Source organism: Ochotona princeps, chromosome 2, assembly GCF_030435755.1.
Source record: "Ochotona princeps isolate mOchPri1 chromosome 2, mOchPri1.hap1, whole genome shotgun sequence".
NCBI classification, from domain to species: Eukaryota; Metazoa; Chordata; class Mammalia; order Lagomorpha; family Ochotonidae; genus Ochotona; species Ochotona princeps.
In genome coordinates this window covers 110,644,000-110,662,347 of record NC_080833.1, presented here as the reverse complement: position 1 = coordinate 110,662,347, position 18,348 = coordinate 110,644,000, and the positions used below count along the sequence as shown (strand labels likewise).

The 18,348-nt window shown below is 56.1% G+C and overlaps 1 protein-coding gene across 2 annotated transcripts in view; it reads right to left on the bottom strand.

Moving 5' to 3' along the window:
* Window positions 1-544: 544 nt before the first annotated feature.
* NTRK1 (neurotrophic receptor tyrosine kinase 1) overlaps window positions 545-18,348 on the bottom strand; it is a 27,902-nt gene continuing 10,098 nt past the window's right edge. For both annotated transcript variants that reach the window (XM_058660443.1, XM_058660441.1), the window contains exons 2-17: window positions 16,662-16,733; window positions 16,392-16,463; window positions 14,878-14,946; window positions 13,999-14,144; window positions 13,619-13,761; window positions 10,970-11,108; window positions 7,236-7,562; window positions 6,830-6,847; window positions 6,601-6,656; window positions 6,190-6,292; window positions 5,480-5,626; window positions 4,988-5,118; window positions 4,713-4,885; window positions 2,589-2,829; window positions 2,186-2,344; window positions 545-903 (exon numbers count right to left, since the gene is read on the bottom strand). In XM_058660443.1, the coding sequence (XP_058516426.1) occupies window positions 718-903; window positions 2,186-2,344; window positions 2,589-2,829; window positions 4,713-4,885; window positions 4,988-5,118; window positions 5,480-5,626; window positions 6,190-6,292; window positions 6,601-6,656; window positions 6,830-6,847; window positions 7,236-7,562; window positions 10,970-11,108; window positions 13,619-13,761; window positions 13,999-14,144; window positions 14,878-14,946; window positions 16,392-16,463; window positions 16,662-16,733 (2,182 nt within the window). In that variant the 3' untranslated portion in view covers window positions 545-717. The remainder of the gene's footprint in view (window positions 904-2,185; window positions 2,345-2,588; window positions 2,830-4,712; window positions 4,886-4,987; window positions 5,119-5,479; window positions 5,627-6,189; window positions 6,293-6,600; window positions 6,657-6,829; window positions 6,848-7,235; window positions 7,563-10,969; window positions 11,109-13,618; window positions 13,762-13,998; window positions 14,145-14,877; window positions 14,947-16,391; window positions 16,464-16,661; window positions 16,734-18,348) is intronic.

Genomic DNA, 18,348 nt, shown 5'->3' with positions numbered 1-18,348 from the left:
CCCAGTTAAGGCCAGAGGGGAAGGGAGACCCTTTGCTTGCTCCTTCAGGCAGAATGGGGCAGGAAGGCGGCTCCAGCCTTAGGAAAAAGCCCCCTTGCCTGGGACTCCCTGCCCTCCACGGTTCCTCTCAAAGCACCCACAGCCAAGAAGGACAGACAGGGAGGAACATGGGGTCCCTCATCTTCCCCAGTCCTTCACCATCTCCTCCCCATGCAGACATGCACACACATCTGTACACACATGCGCACACACACACACACAATCCACTTGTTTCACGCAGTGCTTTTTCTGTTTGGGGCACAGCTACACAAACAAAACTCACTCCACCAAAGTGAATCTTAGACCCCCTCTTTCCCCACAGGGTCAGCCATCCCAATCACGGATCACAAAGAGACCCCAAGACCAGGACTCAAACCACAGGGTGGGAGCAGGCAGCTGTGGAAAGACTACAGAGAGCCCCAAGCCCTCCTCCCAGAACGACGCCAACCCAGGAACAGGCGCAAGACACAGCCAAAGGGGTAATAAATATAATTACTGCGCAATACCTGGCTTGCCAGGAGACGCATGGTGGCCTCTGCTCCTAGCCCCTGCCTGTCCCCTACCACATGCTGAGGGGGACTTGGATGCTTTGCTCCCCACCCTGGGGCCCACAGGGAGCTTGGGGAAGAATTGCTGAGGGCAGGCCCCTGGGGTCCTGGCTGTATCTGCTGCTGCTGGCTAGCCCAGGACATCCAGGTAGACAGGCGGGGCCTGGGCCAGGGCTTGCAGTCGGGCATGGACATCTTTGATGCTGTGGCGTTGTTGGGGCTCCCGTTGCCAGCAGCCACGCATGATGGCGTAGACCTCAGGTGGGCAGGCACGTGGCCGCTCCAACTCCCTTCCCTGTGTGATGCACTCAATTGCCTAGGGGCCAGAGAGACAGAGAACACAGTAGGTTGTGGGCAAGAAGAGCGAAGCCTTGCTGAGGCAACCCAGAACTGGTCTGGGTCTCCTGGGTACTACTCTAGATGGGCACAGTGAACCCCTAGACTCTTTTCTGCCCTGACCCTGAGAAGTGGCAGGTTTAAGCTGGGGCAGTGCATTAGGTGCTGCTGCTGCTAGGCCCAGACCTTAAGAATTACCAGGTGGGTTGAGGAAGGGGAGGACTCAAGCACATGCCAATCCCAGTGGCTTACTGTGGGGGGCAGAGAGGAGAAGGAGGGACAGGATGCTCAGCTCCTGAGGGAAAAGGGGAAACAGAGCCAGATAGCATTCCAAGGTCCTGGCAATGACTGGCTTGCAACTGAAAGCAGAAGGTCCCCCCCACTTCCTTCTCTACTTTGTGGGAACCAGTCAGAGGCGCCCTAGCTCCTCTGAAAAGATGCTGCAGCAAGAAAGATCAAAGTCAGACTCCAGGAAGGACTGCTGGAGAAGCTGTGGGATCCAAAAAAGACAGAGGGAGGGGATGGCAGGGAGCAGGCAGGAGAAGGGCCCTGGGGCCTCACCCCTCTCCAATTCCCACTCCCCCGCCCCGCCCCATTAGCGAACTTGGGCCATGGGCAGCACTAATTCCATCCCTCCTCTCAGCGCTTGAGAAAATTAAAATCTATAACCCTCTCCCCCAGGCTGCCAGCCTCCAGGGAGCAGACTGCATTAGGAGGCAAGATGGAAACTGACAGCTGTGAGCCAGCGGGGGTGGGGCAGGGTGTGGAGGGACAGCTCTGGGAAACAGAACACCTGGGACCTGTTCTGGCTATAGGCAGCTGGGGGGGGGGGGGTTGGGGGGGGGGAGGAGAACCCGGGCAGTCCTTCTGACAGTCTAACTTCCCGCTCTCCCGCTATGGAGAGTCCCACTATGGAGTCAAATCCTCTCGTGCTGTGTTTCCTTCCATTCTGATCATGCCTACTGGATCTACAAAATGCAGGGAGGGGTGGCGAGAGGGTGGGCTCCAGTTCCAAGGCGCTTTGAAGTTTCCACAGAAGCCGGTTAAATCCAAGCACAGCTCGGGAAGCGAAGGCAAGACCAGAGAGATGCAGAGGAAGAGGAGGAAGCACAGGGCCCTTAGCAGGCTGACAGCGGCAGCAGGGCCACAGGCAGAGCTGGGGCTGGAGGCAGGGCCGGGGCTGGAGGCAGAGCCAGGGCTGGAGGCAGAGCCAGGGCTGGAGGCAGAGCCAGGGCTGGAGGCAGGGCAGGGGCAGGGCTGACCTCGGTGTTGGAGAGCTGGTACCAGGGTTGCTTGCCATAGGTGAAGATCTCCCAGAGCACTACGCCGAAGCTCCACACATCGCTCTCGGTAGTGAACTTGCGATAGAGGATGCTCTCAGGCGGCATCCAGCGGATGGGCAGCATGGTGCGGCCTCCCACCTGTTAGTGGTGGGGCGTTCCGCGTCACCTCCAGGGACCGCCCATCCCAGTCAGCCCTGAAGTCAGCCATAAACAGAGCAAGCTCCCCCCAGGGGAAAGGCCTGTGGTGCCCTTTCTGCCTGCTGTAGCAGGCCTGGGTGGGGAGGCCAGAGATGGCAGGAAGGACCCAAAAACCCTGGGCCTGATGAGGATGAGAGGGTGGCTGGGATGTGGAGGGAGGCAATGGGGATAAGAGAGCCTTTACCCGATAGTAGTCGGTGCTGTAGATATCTCTGCTCATGCCGAAATCGCCAATCTTGACCACGAGGCCCTGGCCTACCAGGCAGTTGCGTGTAGCCAGGTCCCGGTGCACAAAGTGCAGGCCTGCTAGGTACACCATCCCTGCAGCCACCTGGCTGGCCACAGCCAGCAACTGGCCCAGGCGCAGGGGCCCCGGGGCCACGTCCTCCCCACCAGCCAGCAGCTTGGCGTCAGGCCCATGGGAGCTGAGGAGACAGGGAGAAAAAGGGCTGGGCTGGGAGTGCAGCATTGCCAGGAGACTGCAGCAAGGAAGCCCGCAAGCTGGGCATGGGCAGCCTGGGACTATGGAAACAGAAAGGAAAGGATGGGGAAGGAGGAAGAGGGCCAGCTGTGTGCAGGGGCTGGGGTAGGGGCCAGAACAGGTGTGGTCCCATCAGGGTGTCCATAAAGACAGCCCAGGTAGCCAATCTGTGCCCAGCTCTTAGGAGCACCTGGATCCCCATCCCTGGCATCATGCTACCCCTTGGCCATGGGCCTCACTGTAGCCTTCTCCTGGCCAAGCTGGGCTCCCTGCAGAGAAGGGAGTCCTCCACTTCCACCTTGGAGCCTGAAGATGGGCTGTCCTCCTCGATCGTCCTTCCCCCTATCCTCAGCATCCAGCCAGTCCTCTGGGCTTGTCTTTCCTTCTGGAGGATTCCATGAGGCCCTTCTCCTGCCCAAAGCCCCTGCTCCAGGTCAGTTCCTGCTCCCCAATAGTCCCTCTTCTGGACCTTGACCTGAGCTAGCCAGCCCCACTGATTCCTTTCTGCTCCTTCATTTATCCCAGCTGTTGGTGCAACCACTCCAGGTGCCAGGCCCCAGAACTACAGTGAAAAGTGTGGTGCAGGTCAATGGGGGACAGCATTGCAGGCTGAGGGTCACTGCCTGGACACTAGGGGTGGGGCTAGGAGAAGTCAGGGGAGCCCACCTGGAGGAAGGAACATCTACACAGAGACTCAGGTCCTTAGAAAGAGAGGCAAAGATGCCACTCAAAGAGGGGCTGAGCATGGGAACTGCCTGGGAGGGAGCTAAGGTGCCATGCCAAAAAAGGCCCAGAGGGAGCCTGACATAGGCAGCCCCTCTCAGGGGTCCAGGGGCTATCATGTCTCCCCTCTTTGCTTCTCCCAGTGCTCTAGCAGCATCTAAAGAAGCTCCTCCCACAGCCAGGTCCCAGATAATGAGGTTCCTCCAATCCCAGCAGCACTGCCTACTGGCTCTCTCTGAGTCCGGGTTTCCTCTCTGCACCCCTTTTCCTTGGCCCCAGTGCCTGGCCTCTCATCCTTCCTCCTGCTCCCCCAGGCAGCAGGATGATCTCAGACTCAGCAAGGTCCCCTAGCTGATTTGTCCAGCCTGGCTAAGGGATTCATCGCCCCCAGAAGCACGTCTGGGGGTACATTGTGGCTCTCAACTGATTAACCACATGGCACTTTCTCCTCCACAACCACAGCCTCCCCATTGGCCCAGCTTCTGGTGGGCAAAGTGAGGCCAAAGAGGAAAGATACCAGGCTAAGCGGCTCAGCTGACAAGTGGCAGCTAATTCCAAAGCCCACTTGGCTGCCCGCCTGCCTGCCTGCCTGCCACCGTCCAGCCTCTCAGGGACAGTCTCATCCAAGATGCACATGACACTGAAGTAGAGGCTGTGCCTGAGTCACACCCCCCCCCCCATCAGGCCATCTACTACCTGTGTGTGCCCTTGGGGGAAAGTGACTTGCCCCTCCTCGCTAAGCACTACCTGTCAAAAACAGGTGGATTTCTGGAAATCACTAAAATTGCCAACACGGAGAACAAATGTATCCGAAGTATTTTGTCCAAAGCCACATAAATGAATTGCTGGTCACATTCTTAAAACTGCCATGTATGCTTGGATACTAAGAAAACGTAGGTCTCTCTTTTTGTACACCATACATGTACAAGTATCTAGAGTCAGAATGTGACTGAATGAGAAAGGACAGAACATACTGCCCAAGACCCAGACAGGATGAGTGCTGCTGCTGTTGGTACCATGGTCTAACCCTGTTACTGCGGTTGTCACCACTGCCTCCTCCCACCCCTTGGAGCTGCTCACAGGAGGCTCCCCACCGCCCCGTACCGGAGAAAGCGGTTGAGGTCCCCGTGCCGCATGTACTCGAAGACCATGAGCAGCGGGCGACCCTCGGTACAGACGCCGAAAAAGCGCACGATGTGCTGGTGCTGCAGCATGGTGAGCAGCTCTGCTTCGCGCTGGAAGTCTTGCCGCGCACTCTCCGACACCTCCTTCAGCGCCTGCAGGGCACCGGCAGGACTGAGCACCAACTTTCGCCTGCCGCTCCCCCGCCTCACACACATACACACTCTGCTTGACCGAACCAGGCCTCCAGGTCGCACCTTGACAGCCACTAGCGTCTTGTCCTGCTCGGGCAGCAGGTGATGGCACTCGGCCAAGAAGACCTTGCCGAAGGCTCCCTCGCCCAGCTCCCACTTGAGTACGATGTCCCGGCGTTTGATGTGATGGACACCTAAGGGAGGGGCTACGGGAAGTAAGGTGGGTTCCTGGCTGGGGCTGGCAGGGGTGGGGAGATGAAGGCAGGACCTTAAAGGGAACCAAAATTCAAGCCTAAGCTCCATCACCAAAACCCCGGGGTGGTGCAGAGCTGCCTCTGCCCACAGTGTGGGTCAGGGGCGGCTGCGAGGGGCGCCTGAAGAGGCAGGTGGAGCTCAGCCCACGGAAGATACCACATTGCTGGGAAAGGGGGTGGGAGGTGAGGCCTGGATCAAAAAGGGGCTGTGGTGCAGGGGTCTGTGCTTCACACACACATGTGCTCTCTCTCTCGCTCTCACTTTCTCTGCCCCCATCCTTGACCCGGAAGAGCCCCTCACAGGCATCACTGAAGTACTGTGGGTTCTCAATGATGTGGCCTTGGAGCCCAGAGCCTTTGCCTTCAGTTGGTGACAGAGAGCTGCCATTCAATGTCATGAAATGCAGAGACATGGCCAGCCCATCCTCTGGAGCCAGCACCGCGGGGCCTGGGGAAGAGACACAGTCATGTGGAGGGGACACAGCCCAGGCACACACACACACACAGAGACACACAATCTTGGCCCTTAGTTGCTCTTATTGGCAGGGCACTGGGCTACATCCTCACCTCCCAACTTGCCTGAGGGATGGGGGAGCTCGGAACCAAGGCAGCAGGCAAGGAGGGGTGGGGAGGGAGGCATCACAGTTTCTCTCTCTGGCTCCTGTCCAACCCCTGGCCCCATGGGCACCCAAGAACTGCCCCTCACACCCCCCTCCCTGCCACTGAGCCCAGACCTCCCAGACTCACTTAGTGCTTGACTACAATCCAACCACCAATTAGCAGCTGCTACTGATGAAACTACAATGGCACCAGCCTCGACACACACACTCTCTCTCTCTCTCTCTCACACACACACACACACGCACACACACGAGACACCCCCAGCCCTCCCCTCTACCCCAAAGACACTCATCGCAAACACTGCAATGTCAGAGGCCTGAGCGAGTAGGAAACGAAGCAGGCAGGCCAGCCAGCCGGCCAGCCCTTGGCAGTAGCCCCCTGCCCACTCACGGTTGATCCCAAACTTGTTTCTCTGTCCGCACTTGTTGAGCACGAGGAGCAATGTAGAAAGGAAAAGGCAGGCAAAGACAGCCAGGCCCACAGCCATGGAGACCTGGGCGATCAAAGTGGGTGAGCTCCAGGGTGGCTCTGCACTCCAGGGTCCCTCACCCCACTGGCTCCGCCCCCCAGCACACCCTTCTCCATCCTGCATAGGAACCCAGAGCCTGCCTGGGCCCACCCTGCCTCCACCTCCCCCTGGGCACGTGGGCCTGGCTGTGAGGGTTGCCAGCAGAGTTCAGACCAGATCAGTGCTCTCCCTACTCTGACCAGAAGCAGCCCGCAGGTGCTCTGCATCCTCCCTATCCCAAGCCCTGGGCCAGCTTCCAACACCAGACCCACCCCACCCTGCTCCCTGCTCACCCCAAAAGGCGTTTCATCTTTCTTCTCCACTGGGTCTCCAGAAGTGCTGTTAGCATCTGTGGGGTCACAGGAAAGGAAAGAGTGTGCTTAGCGCATACTGTGTCCCTTCCAATGACTCCCCATCCTGGCCCCAGGCAGCCTATCTCAGAGATCAACTCAGTGGCAAACCCTGACCCGGCATCAGCTCTAGGGAACCACACAGATTTTGCCCCCAGCCTTGGCTACTCACCCACTGGCGAGAAGGAGACTGCAGAAGGAGAGAGGAGAGAGAGGAGTCAGGGGGAGGAGGCCAGCCATGAGTCCCCTGCCCCCTCCAAGATATATCCCTTTATGGGCTCAGTTGGATGGGGAGTGGGGTTCCTGACACTCAAGGAAGCAGGGGCAGGTGGTTCTCAGCCTACCAGGCTGTGGCTGCTTGGTGTGTGGCTCTGTATGGCGGGGGGGAAAGGGGGCGTGAAGGCCAGTACAGGGCTGGATGTCAGGGTTCCCAGGCTCCTTTCTGTCTGGGACCAGGCACTCCAACTTCCAGGGTCAGGGTCACAGCAGAAAGTAGATTAGGCCACCCTGAACACCTGGAGCTCCACCCCACAGAGGGTTCCTGGGAATGGTGTCAAGAGTCAGGATAACTCTCGCACCAGGGATGGGGTCCTCGGGGTTGAACTTGAAAGGGTTGTCCATGAAGGCAACCATGATGGAGGCAGCGGCCTGGCCGTAGGGGTTGATGGCCAGCAGCGTGTAGTTGCCGTTGTTGACGTGAGTAGGCTGGTTGAGGCGCAGGCAGCCGTGCCGCACAGTCTCGTTGGCCGCTGGTTCCAGGAACTCAGTGAAGATGAAGCTGGTCTCATTGAGCACGGAGCCATTGAAGAACCATTGCAGGGAGGGCGCTGGCTGCCCATCCACGGAGAAGGGGATGCACCAGTGATGCAGTTCCACTGCCGGGTGCAGCTGCACAATGGCTGGGACTGTGGGCAGAGGAGGTGCGGTGAGGAGCCGGGGGCAGCCTGTTGAGTCCAGAGGCAGGTGGGCACAGAACTGGAAATCAGGGGCTGACTCCAGAGACAGGGGTAGGTAGGCCCTGAGAAACCCCCAAGGAGCAGATTTGGAAGAAGACTGACAGTAAATTTCAATATATATCAGACAGCAAGAAGCTAAAATTCAGAGGCTTAAAGAACTTGTGTGGTGGATCTGAAATACAGACCAGCCACTAGAGACGCAGAACACTAGCTAAGGCAGGTAAACATGGGAACCAGAAGACTTAAGTGTAGTCACGGTTAAGAAGATGGACAAAGCCAAAGCCTTGGGACCCTGTACCCACACGGGAGACGCAGAAGAGGCTCCTGGCTCCTGGCTTTAGATCAGCTCAGCTCCAGTCATTGAGGCCACTTGGGGAATGAATCATTGGACAGAAGATCTTCCTCTCTGTCCTCCTCTCTGTATATCTGTATATCTGACTTTCCAATAAAAATAATAATAAATCTAAAATTTAAAAAAAGGTGGGCAAGGGAGCCTAAGAACCAAGCAGGCAGGGGCTGGCATTGTGGTGTAGCAAGTAAATTACCACCTGCAACGCTGGTATCCAATATCAGTACTAGTACCAGCTCCCTGCCCATGCACCTGGGAACACAGCGGAAGGTGGCCTAGCTGCTTGGGCCCCTGCCACAAGTGCGGGAGACTAGAATGGCACTCCAGGCTCCTGGTTCCAGCCTGACCCAGTGCTGCTTGTTATAGACATCTGGGGAGTGAACCAACAGATGGAACACCTTTCTCTCTTTCTTTCTTTCTTCCTTTCTTTCTTTCTTTCTTGCTTGCTTGCTTATTTCAGATTTATTTATTTTTATTGCAAAGTAAGCTAAACAGAGAGGAGGAGAGACAGAGAGGAAGATCTTCCATCCAATGATTCACTCCCCAAGTGACCGCAACGGCCGGTGCTGTGCTGATCTGAAGCCAGGAGACTGGAACTTCCTCTGAGTCTCCCATGTGGGTGCAGGAACCCAAGGTTTTGGGCTGTCCTCTGCTGCTTTTCCAGGCCACAAGCAGGGAGCTGGACGGGAAGTGGAGCTGCCAGGATTAGAACCGGCGCCCATATGGGATCCCTGCGCATTCAAGGCAAGGATTTTAGCCTCTAGGCCACGGCGCTGGGCCCTGTAACTCTGACTTTCAAAATAAAAAGTAAATCTTTTTTAAAAAACAAGCAAATACTACACACACACACACACACGCAGAGTTTGAAAACATTTAGAAGGGCCAGTGCTGTGGTGTGACAGGTAAGAGTCTGTACTTGCAAATCCAGCATCCCATATGGACACTGGTCCTGGATGTTCCTCTTCTAATCCAGCTCCCTGCTAATATACCTGGGAACACAAATGAAGGCAGCCTGAGTGTTTGGACCCCTACACCCAGGTGGGAGAACCAGAAGAAGCTCCTGACTCCTGGCTTTGGACCTGCCCAACTCTGGCCATTGTGGCCATTTGGAGAGTAAGATCTTTCTTTCTCTTTCTCTCTCTCTCCCCCCCCCCCCCCTCCTGCTCTGTAACTCTGCCTTTCAAATAACAAACAAAATTTTCTTTTTTTTTTTTTTTTTTTTAAAGATTTATTCATTTTATTACAGCCAGATATACACAGAGGAGAAGAGACAGAGAGGAAGATCTTCCCTCCGATGATTCACTCCCCAAGTGAGCCGCAACGGGCCGATGCGTGCCGATCCGAAGCCAGGAACCTGGAACCTCTTCCGGGTCTCCCATGCGGGTGCAGGGTCCCAATGCATTGGGCCGTCCTCAACTGCTTTCCCAGGCCACAAGCAGGGAGCTGGATGGGAAGTGGAGCTACCGGGATTAGAACCGGCGCCCATATGGGATCCCGGGGCTTTCAAGGTGACGACTTTAGCCGCTAGGCCACGCCGCCGGGCCCACAAATAAAAATTTCTAAAAGCCCTTTTAGTTAAAAAAAAAAAAAAAAAAAGAGCAAAATAGACTATTTGGACAAAGCAAAGATCTCTCAATAATAGAAAGCAAAGTATATAAACAAATGTGTGCTTAAGGTCTGGCATGATAGTCTAGTGGCTAAATCTTTGCCTTGCATGCCCCAGGATCCCACATGGGCATTGGTTCATGTCCTGGCTGCTCCACTTCCATCCAGTTCCCTGCTTGTGGCCTGGGAAAGCAGTAGAAGATGGTCCAAAATGTTGGGATCCTGCACCCGCATGGGAGACCTGGAAGAAACTCCTGGTTCCTGGGTTCTGGTTGGATTGGCTCAGCTTTGGCTGTTGCAGCCACTTGGGGAATGAGCCAGTAGACCGAAGCTCTTTCTCTCTGTCTCTCCTTCTCTCTGTAAATCTACCTTTCCAATAAAAATAAATATATCTTTTTTAAAATAAAAAGTATGCATAGACTATATTTATACTGGAATTCCAGGCAACATTCCTACAATGGATTATTACTCAACAGTGAATCAACTGAGCAATGATTCTCATTAATATGGTTGAGTTTTACAAACACTAGTGATGGTGGTGCTCCCTGTAGATCATAGTGGATCTGAACTATTGCCTGCATTTCTACCATGCCTTTCTATATTCCCGTCTGTACCAGGGAGGCTTCCCTGTGTACCCTCCCTCTATGACATTCACGTGAGAACAAAACCACCCAACAACACATTTCTCTGATTGTGTTCCCCCACCCCACTGAGCAACGCTTGACTGTGTGTACGGTATAATGACATCCACAGAATGTACGAGAACAAAGCTAAGCTATACTGAGGCGGAAGCATCTGTGTGCAGGATTTGCTTCAAAGGCAAGAAAAATGGTCATCGCCCCCATCCAGCTGAGGCTGGGGTGAGAGCTGGGCCAGTGACTGAGGGTGGGGATGGGGGGAGTCTCCTAAAGTGCTTGGCCAGGCCCTTATGGCTTTCAGGGCACATGTTCAAGGCACATCTCAAATATATTTCCCAACAAGGCAAGAAAAATGATTTAGAGTAGAAGATGAGAGATAATTTGCTGACAGACTTCTAGAAATTAGGCAGAGCCAAAAAAGGAACTCTGGAGAAGAATTTCCTCTTCTACAACTCGGGACCTGAGGAGGGGCTGGCACGGCGGGCTTGGGAGCAGTGGGGACTGCCCGGCAGCTGGCGCTTGGGGGTCTCAGGTAGTGACACTTGGGCAAGGGGCCAGCAAGAAATCCATCTCATCCCTGCGGCCTTGATGAGCCCCCAGGACTTTCCCCGAAGGATCAGGTTTTCATGGGAATCTGAAAACAGCTGGAAGGGAGCAGCTGCGGGGATCCACATCCCACTCTTTTCCTCCAGGCCCCAACTCACACCCTACTGTGGGAGGAGCAAGGGGGAGGTGGGGGTGCAGGGATGGCCGTGGGGACTCACACGAGACATTGACCTGGACGGAGACCTCAGTCCGGCCCACGTCATTTTCTGCCCAGCAGGTCACATTCTTCCTGTTCAGGTCACTAGTGACATTGACCAGAGTCAGCCTCAGGGTCGGCAGATCCTCCGATTTTTGGATCTGGAAAGAAGAAGGGACATCTGGAGGGAGCTGCATCAGGCTTGGGGCTGGAGGCAGAGGTTGGTAGTGGGGTGGGGGCTGGAGCTCCAGATGGAAAGGACATAGGGTGGGGTGAGGGAGATGAGAGCAGACAAGGGCTTTTCTCCTTCCGAGCTTGTCCACACGCTCTCTCCTGGGTCAAGTGATCTGAGGAAGCAGAAGCATGACCAGCAACCCCAACATGGGCACAAAGCGTTCTTACGTTGCACCTTGAACCTCCCCCCCAGGAGCAGCAAAACTGCTGAATCTATGGGGAAACCCAAGTACTAAACTCAAACACAGCTGCCAGCTAGAACCTGTCCAGTTATTTGAGTCTGACAAACTTGGTCCCAGTCCCAAGGAGAAGCAGAGAGCGAGAGAGATGGTGATGCACCACTTCCTCTGGTGGGGAAGGTCAAAGGCCGCATGGCGGGACTCTGAGTCAGGGTTGGAGCCTCCAGTCGGGTTCAGGCCCTCTTCCTAGGAACCACCATGAGTCAAGGGGACCCTGTACCACCTAAGGCAATTCTCTTTTGGCTGAACCCTTTTCCAGGCACCCTGGTGTCTGACCTCCCAATAGTTCATCCCTTACTTTTTCTGAACAAGCCAGCCAAGGTAGGGAAATGGGGTGTGGGGTCAGCCTCTTTTCTTCTCTGCCTAACCCAATTAGCATGTGGCTTGTCTAGAGGACAACTGTAACAAATACAGGTGTTAGGAGACATGGAAAACTCCCCAAGAGGGCGCACACCCTTGGAATTTTTCCCCCACCCCAGACAGTAGATCTGTGCACGGGCTTAGAGTCTGCCCTGTCTCCTTTCACTCCAAGTGGCCTTACCCCAGAAGGAGGAAGTACTGCTGCTCTGGGCTGGCCTGAATGTCTGGATCCCCAGGCTCACAGACCCCTGAGAACATTCCTCTTTTCCATGACCCTGTGGTCCCCAGCAATTCTAGGGTTGGCTCTCCTCCAACACTAGGGGCTTCCAGACTGAACCCCAGACTGAGGGTGAGCCCTCAGTCCCACCAGCCCAAGTCCCTGTGTGTCTGCTTCTGCTATGCAGGTGGAGTCAGTATTCTAAGGGGTGCACAGCTCACTGTTGGCCTCTCTTGGCCTTGTGCATATGCTAGGGTGACACCTGGCTGCCTCAGGACAATGGGCAGGACCTAGGAAGGCGCTCAAAGTTGTCTCTGGGTCACAGAGAAAAAGGCCAGAGAATGCTCAAGGGCAGGCAGGACATCCGAAGGCCATCAGGGCCACCTGGGTGCACAGATAAGAAAATCCAAGTGCAGGCAGATTGTTCTGTAATCAGTTCAAGAATTAATGAGCTGGGCCCAGCGGCGTCGCCTAGTGGCTAAAGTCCTCGCCTTGAAAGCCCCGGGATCCCATATGGGCACCGGTTCTGATCCCGGTAGCTCCACTTCCCATCCAGCTCCCTGCTTGTGGCCTGGGAAAGCAGTTGAGGACGGCCCAATGCATTGGGGACCCTGCACCCGCGTGGGAGACCCGGAAGAGGTTCCAGGTTCCTGGCTTCGGATCGGCGCGCATCGGCCCGTTGCGGCTCACTTGGGGAGTGAATCATCGGACGGAAGATCTTCCTCTCTGTCTCTCCTCCTCTCTGTATATCTGGCTGTAATAAAATGAATAAATCTTTAAAAAAAAAAAAAAAAAAAAAAGATTTATTCATTTTATTACAGCCAGATATACACAGAGGAGGAGAGACAGAGAGGAAGATCCTCCATCCGATGATTCACTCCCCAAGTGAGCCGCAACAGGCCGATGCGCGCCGATCCGATGCCGGGAACCTGGAACCTCTTCCGGGTCTCCCACGTGGGTGCAGGGTCCCAATGCATTGGGCCGTCCTCGACTGCTTTCCCAGGCCACAAGCAGGGAGCTGGATGGGAAGTGGAGCTGCCGGGATTAGAACCGGCGCCCATATGGGATCCCGGGGCTTTCAAGGCGAGGACTTTAGCCGCTAGACCACGCCGCCGGGCCCAAATGAATAAATCTTTAAAAAAAAAAAAAAAGAATTAATGAGCTATACCATTGGAACCAGACCTGTGCCTGTTTTGCTATGATGCTCAGCACACACCCAAGGATGCTGCTTCCAGAATCTTCACGGGGGGGAAAAAACTTTCAATTGGTCCCAAGAATTTGCCCTGAGAGCAGGATCACAAATAAGGCTATTGGTCCCTGTCAGCACCAACTCTCTCTCTCTCTCTCTCTCTCTCTCTCTCTCTCTCTCTCTCAGCCAGCCTAAGTCTTCCCACACAGGGACCTAGGCTCTGACACGTCCTACAGTGCCCTGCTAGCCCCAGTGCCCACCCTAAGATGGCTGTGTGCCGTGGGCTTCCCCAGAGTATGCGTCTGAGGCCAGAGACTTCCCCCATCCCAGGCCACTCCTCCATGTGGTCCCTTTCTCTCTCTCCCTCCGTGCCCAGCACCCCTTGCTCGAGCCTCCTCAGTGTTTAGAGCTGGGAAGCTGAGGGCTTCTCACCATCACCATAGTTGACTCCTCCAGCTCCATGAGGCTCCAGCCTGCTTGCTCCAGGCCCTGCCCTTCCACCTGGCACTGCAGCAGCACACTGTCCCCTGCGTCCACCGAGGCATTGGGCATCTGCACCTTCAGCGTTGGCACACCTGACCCCCAAGATGCCCAAGAACTGTTAGAACTGGGAATGTCCCCGGAGCCCCATCCCCAATCATGCTCCTTTCCTCCACAATCTTCCTCAGTGACTCTAAACCCCAACAATAGCCTGCAACAATAGCCTGTTAGTTTCCCTAAGCCTCCTTGCCACTTTCCCCAGTCCCTTCAATGCTTGCTCTGCCCCACCCCCACCCCACACAGCGCTCCTTTATACCACCTCCAGCACCTACCGCAGCTGGCGTTGGGCATGAGGGCCAGGGGCTCCGTCCCAGAACACCGCAACTTCTGTTCCTGCACACCACCCAGTCCCTCCTCCTCCCAACGTTGCAGCCAGCGTAGGGCACAGGAGCAATGCAAGGAGTTCCCTGCCAGGACCCTGGTGGGTTGGGCACCATGTCAGAGAACCGGCAGGAGTTGGGGCCAGTGAGCCATTTAGAGGTAGGAGGGAGCTGCCGGGGTGGGGGGGCAGGAGGAAAGCTAACGGTGACAGGTGGGGACATAGGGACAGCAGCCTTGGAGATCCAACAGCAAGATGCCATTAGAGGAAACAGCAAGCAGGATGTCACAGATAGCCAATGTGGGGAGCAGGGAAATGCCTGGGACTCCCCCACCCGGGCTCCTTAGAGTGATAAGCTAGGTAAGGTTCTTTGCACCTGACAAGGAGGGACGGGTACCACCTTTGGAGGGTCACCCCCCGCCAAGCACCCTTGCTGTCCCACCCATCCCGGGTGCATAGTGCCCAGGAGTGTGGGTTAGTGTGCATCTCTGAATGCCCAGACCACCTGCAGGTCTGCTCTACAGAGGCCCCAGGTCCAGAACCAACTCCCAGCCCCCTGTGTCCACAAAAAACTGATCATGCAGGCCAGCCCCCTGCCTTATCCCAGAGACCCAGAACAGGAGCCCCTTGGTGGAGGAGAAGGATCGCAAGTATACACGGAGCCTCAGACTCAGCTCTCAAACATGGGGTCCCCAAAGAGATGTCCTGTCCTGCTGCTGGCCCTGCACGCCAACACAGCATGTGGCCCAGAGACTCAGCGCATGCAGGTGTCTAGAGGTGCACACTCGGGCACACTCATGCACACACACACACCCTTGTTGCTCGCACTCACAGTTCCTGTAAGGGAAGCCCCTGCACGGTTTTCCAGGAGAGAGACTCCAGAGCATTGAAGGAGAGGTTCCTGTGGGAGTTGACAAGGACCCCTTGAGTGACCCGACCTCACCGTGACCCGGCAGGAGGGGAGGAGCTGAGGAGACCTCTGCCAGCAGCTGATTCCTCTTCCCTACCCCAGCCACCAGATCCAGCCCTGGGACAACAAGGGTTAACCCCACTTGACCCCCTCCTCAGACCCCTGAGAGGGGGATCTAAGGCAACAGCCGCTACCTCCCCCAGCCCCTCGGTCCCAGCTGGCAAAGTGCTGAGGCCACAGCTGGGGGAAGGGGCTCCATCTGCGCAGCCTACTCCAGCGAGCCCAGGAAGGGCCGGGACTGGGGGTGGCCAGCCATTGAGGACAACACTCTGAGAAGCCTTCCCGTGCCCCTTTCTACCTCTGCTCAGCGAACAAGACAGGCAGGAAAAGAACCTAGCTCCCAGCTGCCCAGTCCAAAAGACCAAGCAAGTAAGCCGAGCAAGGGGCCTGCTACAGACCACCCAGGACGCTGGCCCAAGAGACCCCAGTGCTTAGGGCTTGCCCTATGATGGGCTACTGTATCTGGGACTGGGCTGCTGCCCCTAAGGGGTGCCTCAACCTCTCCCCTGGCCCAAATTTGCAGGGCTGGATGGGAACTGATGCACTCTCACTTTGGAGCAGGCTGTGTGATTCGTCCTGTCACAGCTGTGTGACTTTAGCCCAGAAACTCAACCTCTGAAGCTGAGAAGCCTCATCTACAGCCTGGAGCCACCGATGTTCACTCTCTGAGCAGGTTGATGAAGAAGGCTCCCTAACACATTGTGTGACAAGGCCCTAAGTACACATCGTTAACAGGAGCCCTGGTATACTGATGGCAATGCAGGGTCACTTTGTTTCTTCTCTTGCTTGCTGTTAAAATTACAACACAATTCCAGGAATGGCCAGCCACACTTGTTCCATCTCTCTGCCTGTTTACGGTAGTGTCAGGGGAGATGACTTCCTTGGGAGCCCAGGGAAGGCCAGGCAGGCTGCCCATGCTGTACCCATGTCTGTCACTCCCATGAGGGGTATGGGGACCGTGTGGATCTGCTGCTGCTGCATTCCTGGGCTACCCCAGGGGTTGAGCTGAAGCTTTTTCTCTGGAGAGGGATAGAAGATGATGCTGCAGCCAGAGCCTGGAAGTCTTGTTCTGCCCCTTGCTCCCCTGGGACCGTCTGAATCCTGGACAGAGCCTGTCAGGCACCTCGGAGAAGTGTCCCTTGCTGGAAATGAGACAACAAGGACTTCCAGCTGGTTTGGGGGGGGGGGAAGGAGGAAGGCGGAGAAGCGAAGAACACAAAGGTCCCTGAAGCTGGTGAGAAGCCCCAGGGGACTTCCCAGCTCAGGCGGAGGCCTGCCTGGGAGCCACAAGCTGAGGGAGAACCAAGCGCACTATCAGCCCAAGTCTGGGTGCTGCCCCGGCCCCCACCCCCACAGCATGGGCCCCAGCCACTCACAGGCGACTCAGCCGGGGAGTGAAGTGAAAGGCATCTGGCGCCACGGATCGGAGGCTGCTGTTCACAATGGTGCTGAGGGGTACAGGAAGATCAGTCCTCCGGTCTCAGGCACCCCGGCCCTTGGCTCTCTGTGTCCATCCCATCTCTGAATCCCTAAGGGCCAGCCTTGGACCCCCTCCCCTGCCTCTGCCCTTCAGGCCACAAGCTCTTGGGGGCCTCAGGACCCCGTGCCAAGCCCCCACCCCACACACACAGCCCTCCACCTCTCACAGGTTTCTCAGCTGCCCCAGGCCCTTCAGGTCACTGAGTGCCAGATGCTGCAGGTTCTGGTTTTCCATGTAGCTGTGGGGAGAGGAGGGGGTGTCACAGGAGCAGGCCTGACCTTGAGTAGCCATGTTCCCTCCCTCTCCATCACACACATGTGCACATAGATTTGCACATACACACGGCCCCATTCACACACAGACTTGCTTGCAGGAACACAAACATATGGAAGCATGTACCAGGACACATCCCCACAAGCCACACATGCATGTGTGTGCAAGAGCACACACACGTATGTGTGCACGCTCACACCCTCTACATGGAGTTGTACAGACAGAACTCATATAGCCCTGCCACAGGCACCTACATTCACATACACAGTAATTGCACACATGCACTCGCAAGCGGTGTGAGTGCGTGCTCAGCTGGGCATTCAGCTATCATCCCAGCTGTCCTCTGCATGCACTCAACAATGGGGGTCAGGCTGAGATGCCTGCTTCTACAAGGGGTTACACTCAACCCTGCTGCTGCCCCTCCCAGCCCAGAGAAGATGCTGAGGTCCCGCAAGTGTGCATTCCAATCATGTCTCCTCAGGCATCCCACTACACATGCATATGTAGGTACATAACTACGCATGTGCACACATATACCTGCACACTCCAGCATCACCACCCACTCAAACCCTCTAGTCCCTCCCCATACTTTAAGCATTACCCCCCCACACACACACTCCCTTCATCTCTGCCTGTTGGGTAAAGTCAGTAAAGGAACATGGAGTCTGTCAGTCTTGGACCCCTGGAGCCCCTCCCTGCCCCAGGAGGACTCCAGGAAGGAAGAGAAGGGAGGGGAGAGAATGGTGTCGGTGCGAACTGACTGGCTTACACAGGGAGAGGGATGGGAAGGGAGGGCAGCAAAACAATGACAGCAAGCAGAGACTGTGAGAGACAGACTGATAGGAAGTGGCTGGCAGAGAGAGAGAGAGACAAGGAGAAAGATAAGGGCAGGCAAAGAGGCAGGCAGAGAAAGCAAGATATGGAGACAGACAGAGAGCAACACAAGCTGGCATAGGGTTGGGGTACAGATGCCCTGGGCACACCAGGCAGTTCCTGAGCACTCAGCTGCCCTGCAGCGACATGTCAGTGTGCCCATCACATGGGTACCTTGACTCACAGCCACTTCCCAGAACACTCCCACCCTGCCTCTCACTTGGCCTGAGGGACCAAGGAGAGGAGCAGCTGGGGCCAGCTTTCTCCCCACCTCCCGCCTCTCCTCCACCTCCAGCCCTGGTTGCAAACAGGACTGGCAGGAATCTGCTCCTCCATCCCCTGAGGCCCTAGAGCCCCTGAGGGAGGGCAGATCCCATCCTGTCCATTCTCTACAGCCTCTTCCCAGAGGGCCCCCAGGAGCTGTGAGGGGACCAGGGAGGTGGGATCGGTGTGGTGGCTGCTTTGAGTGTGCAGGCCATCTCAAGGCCACCTCCTTCATTTGGAGTCATAATCAATCTGTCTATTCCAGTCCATTATCTCCTCGTTAGCTCCAAGGGAGAGGGAGGAGGGAGGGGACTGCGCAAGCAGAGGGGAGGAGAAGGGCCACCCAGCAGGACCATCTCCACTCAATCCTCTGCAGACTTTGTAGTTCCCAACCCCGCCTATCCTCCCGCTTGCCCCAGGCTGGAAGGGAACTGGGACATGAA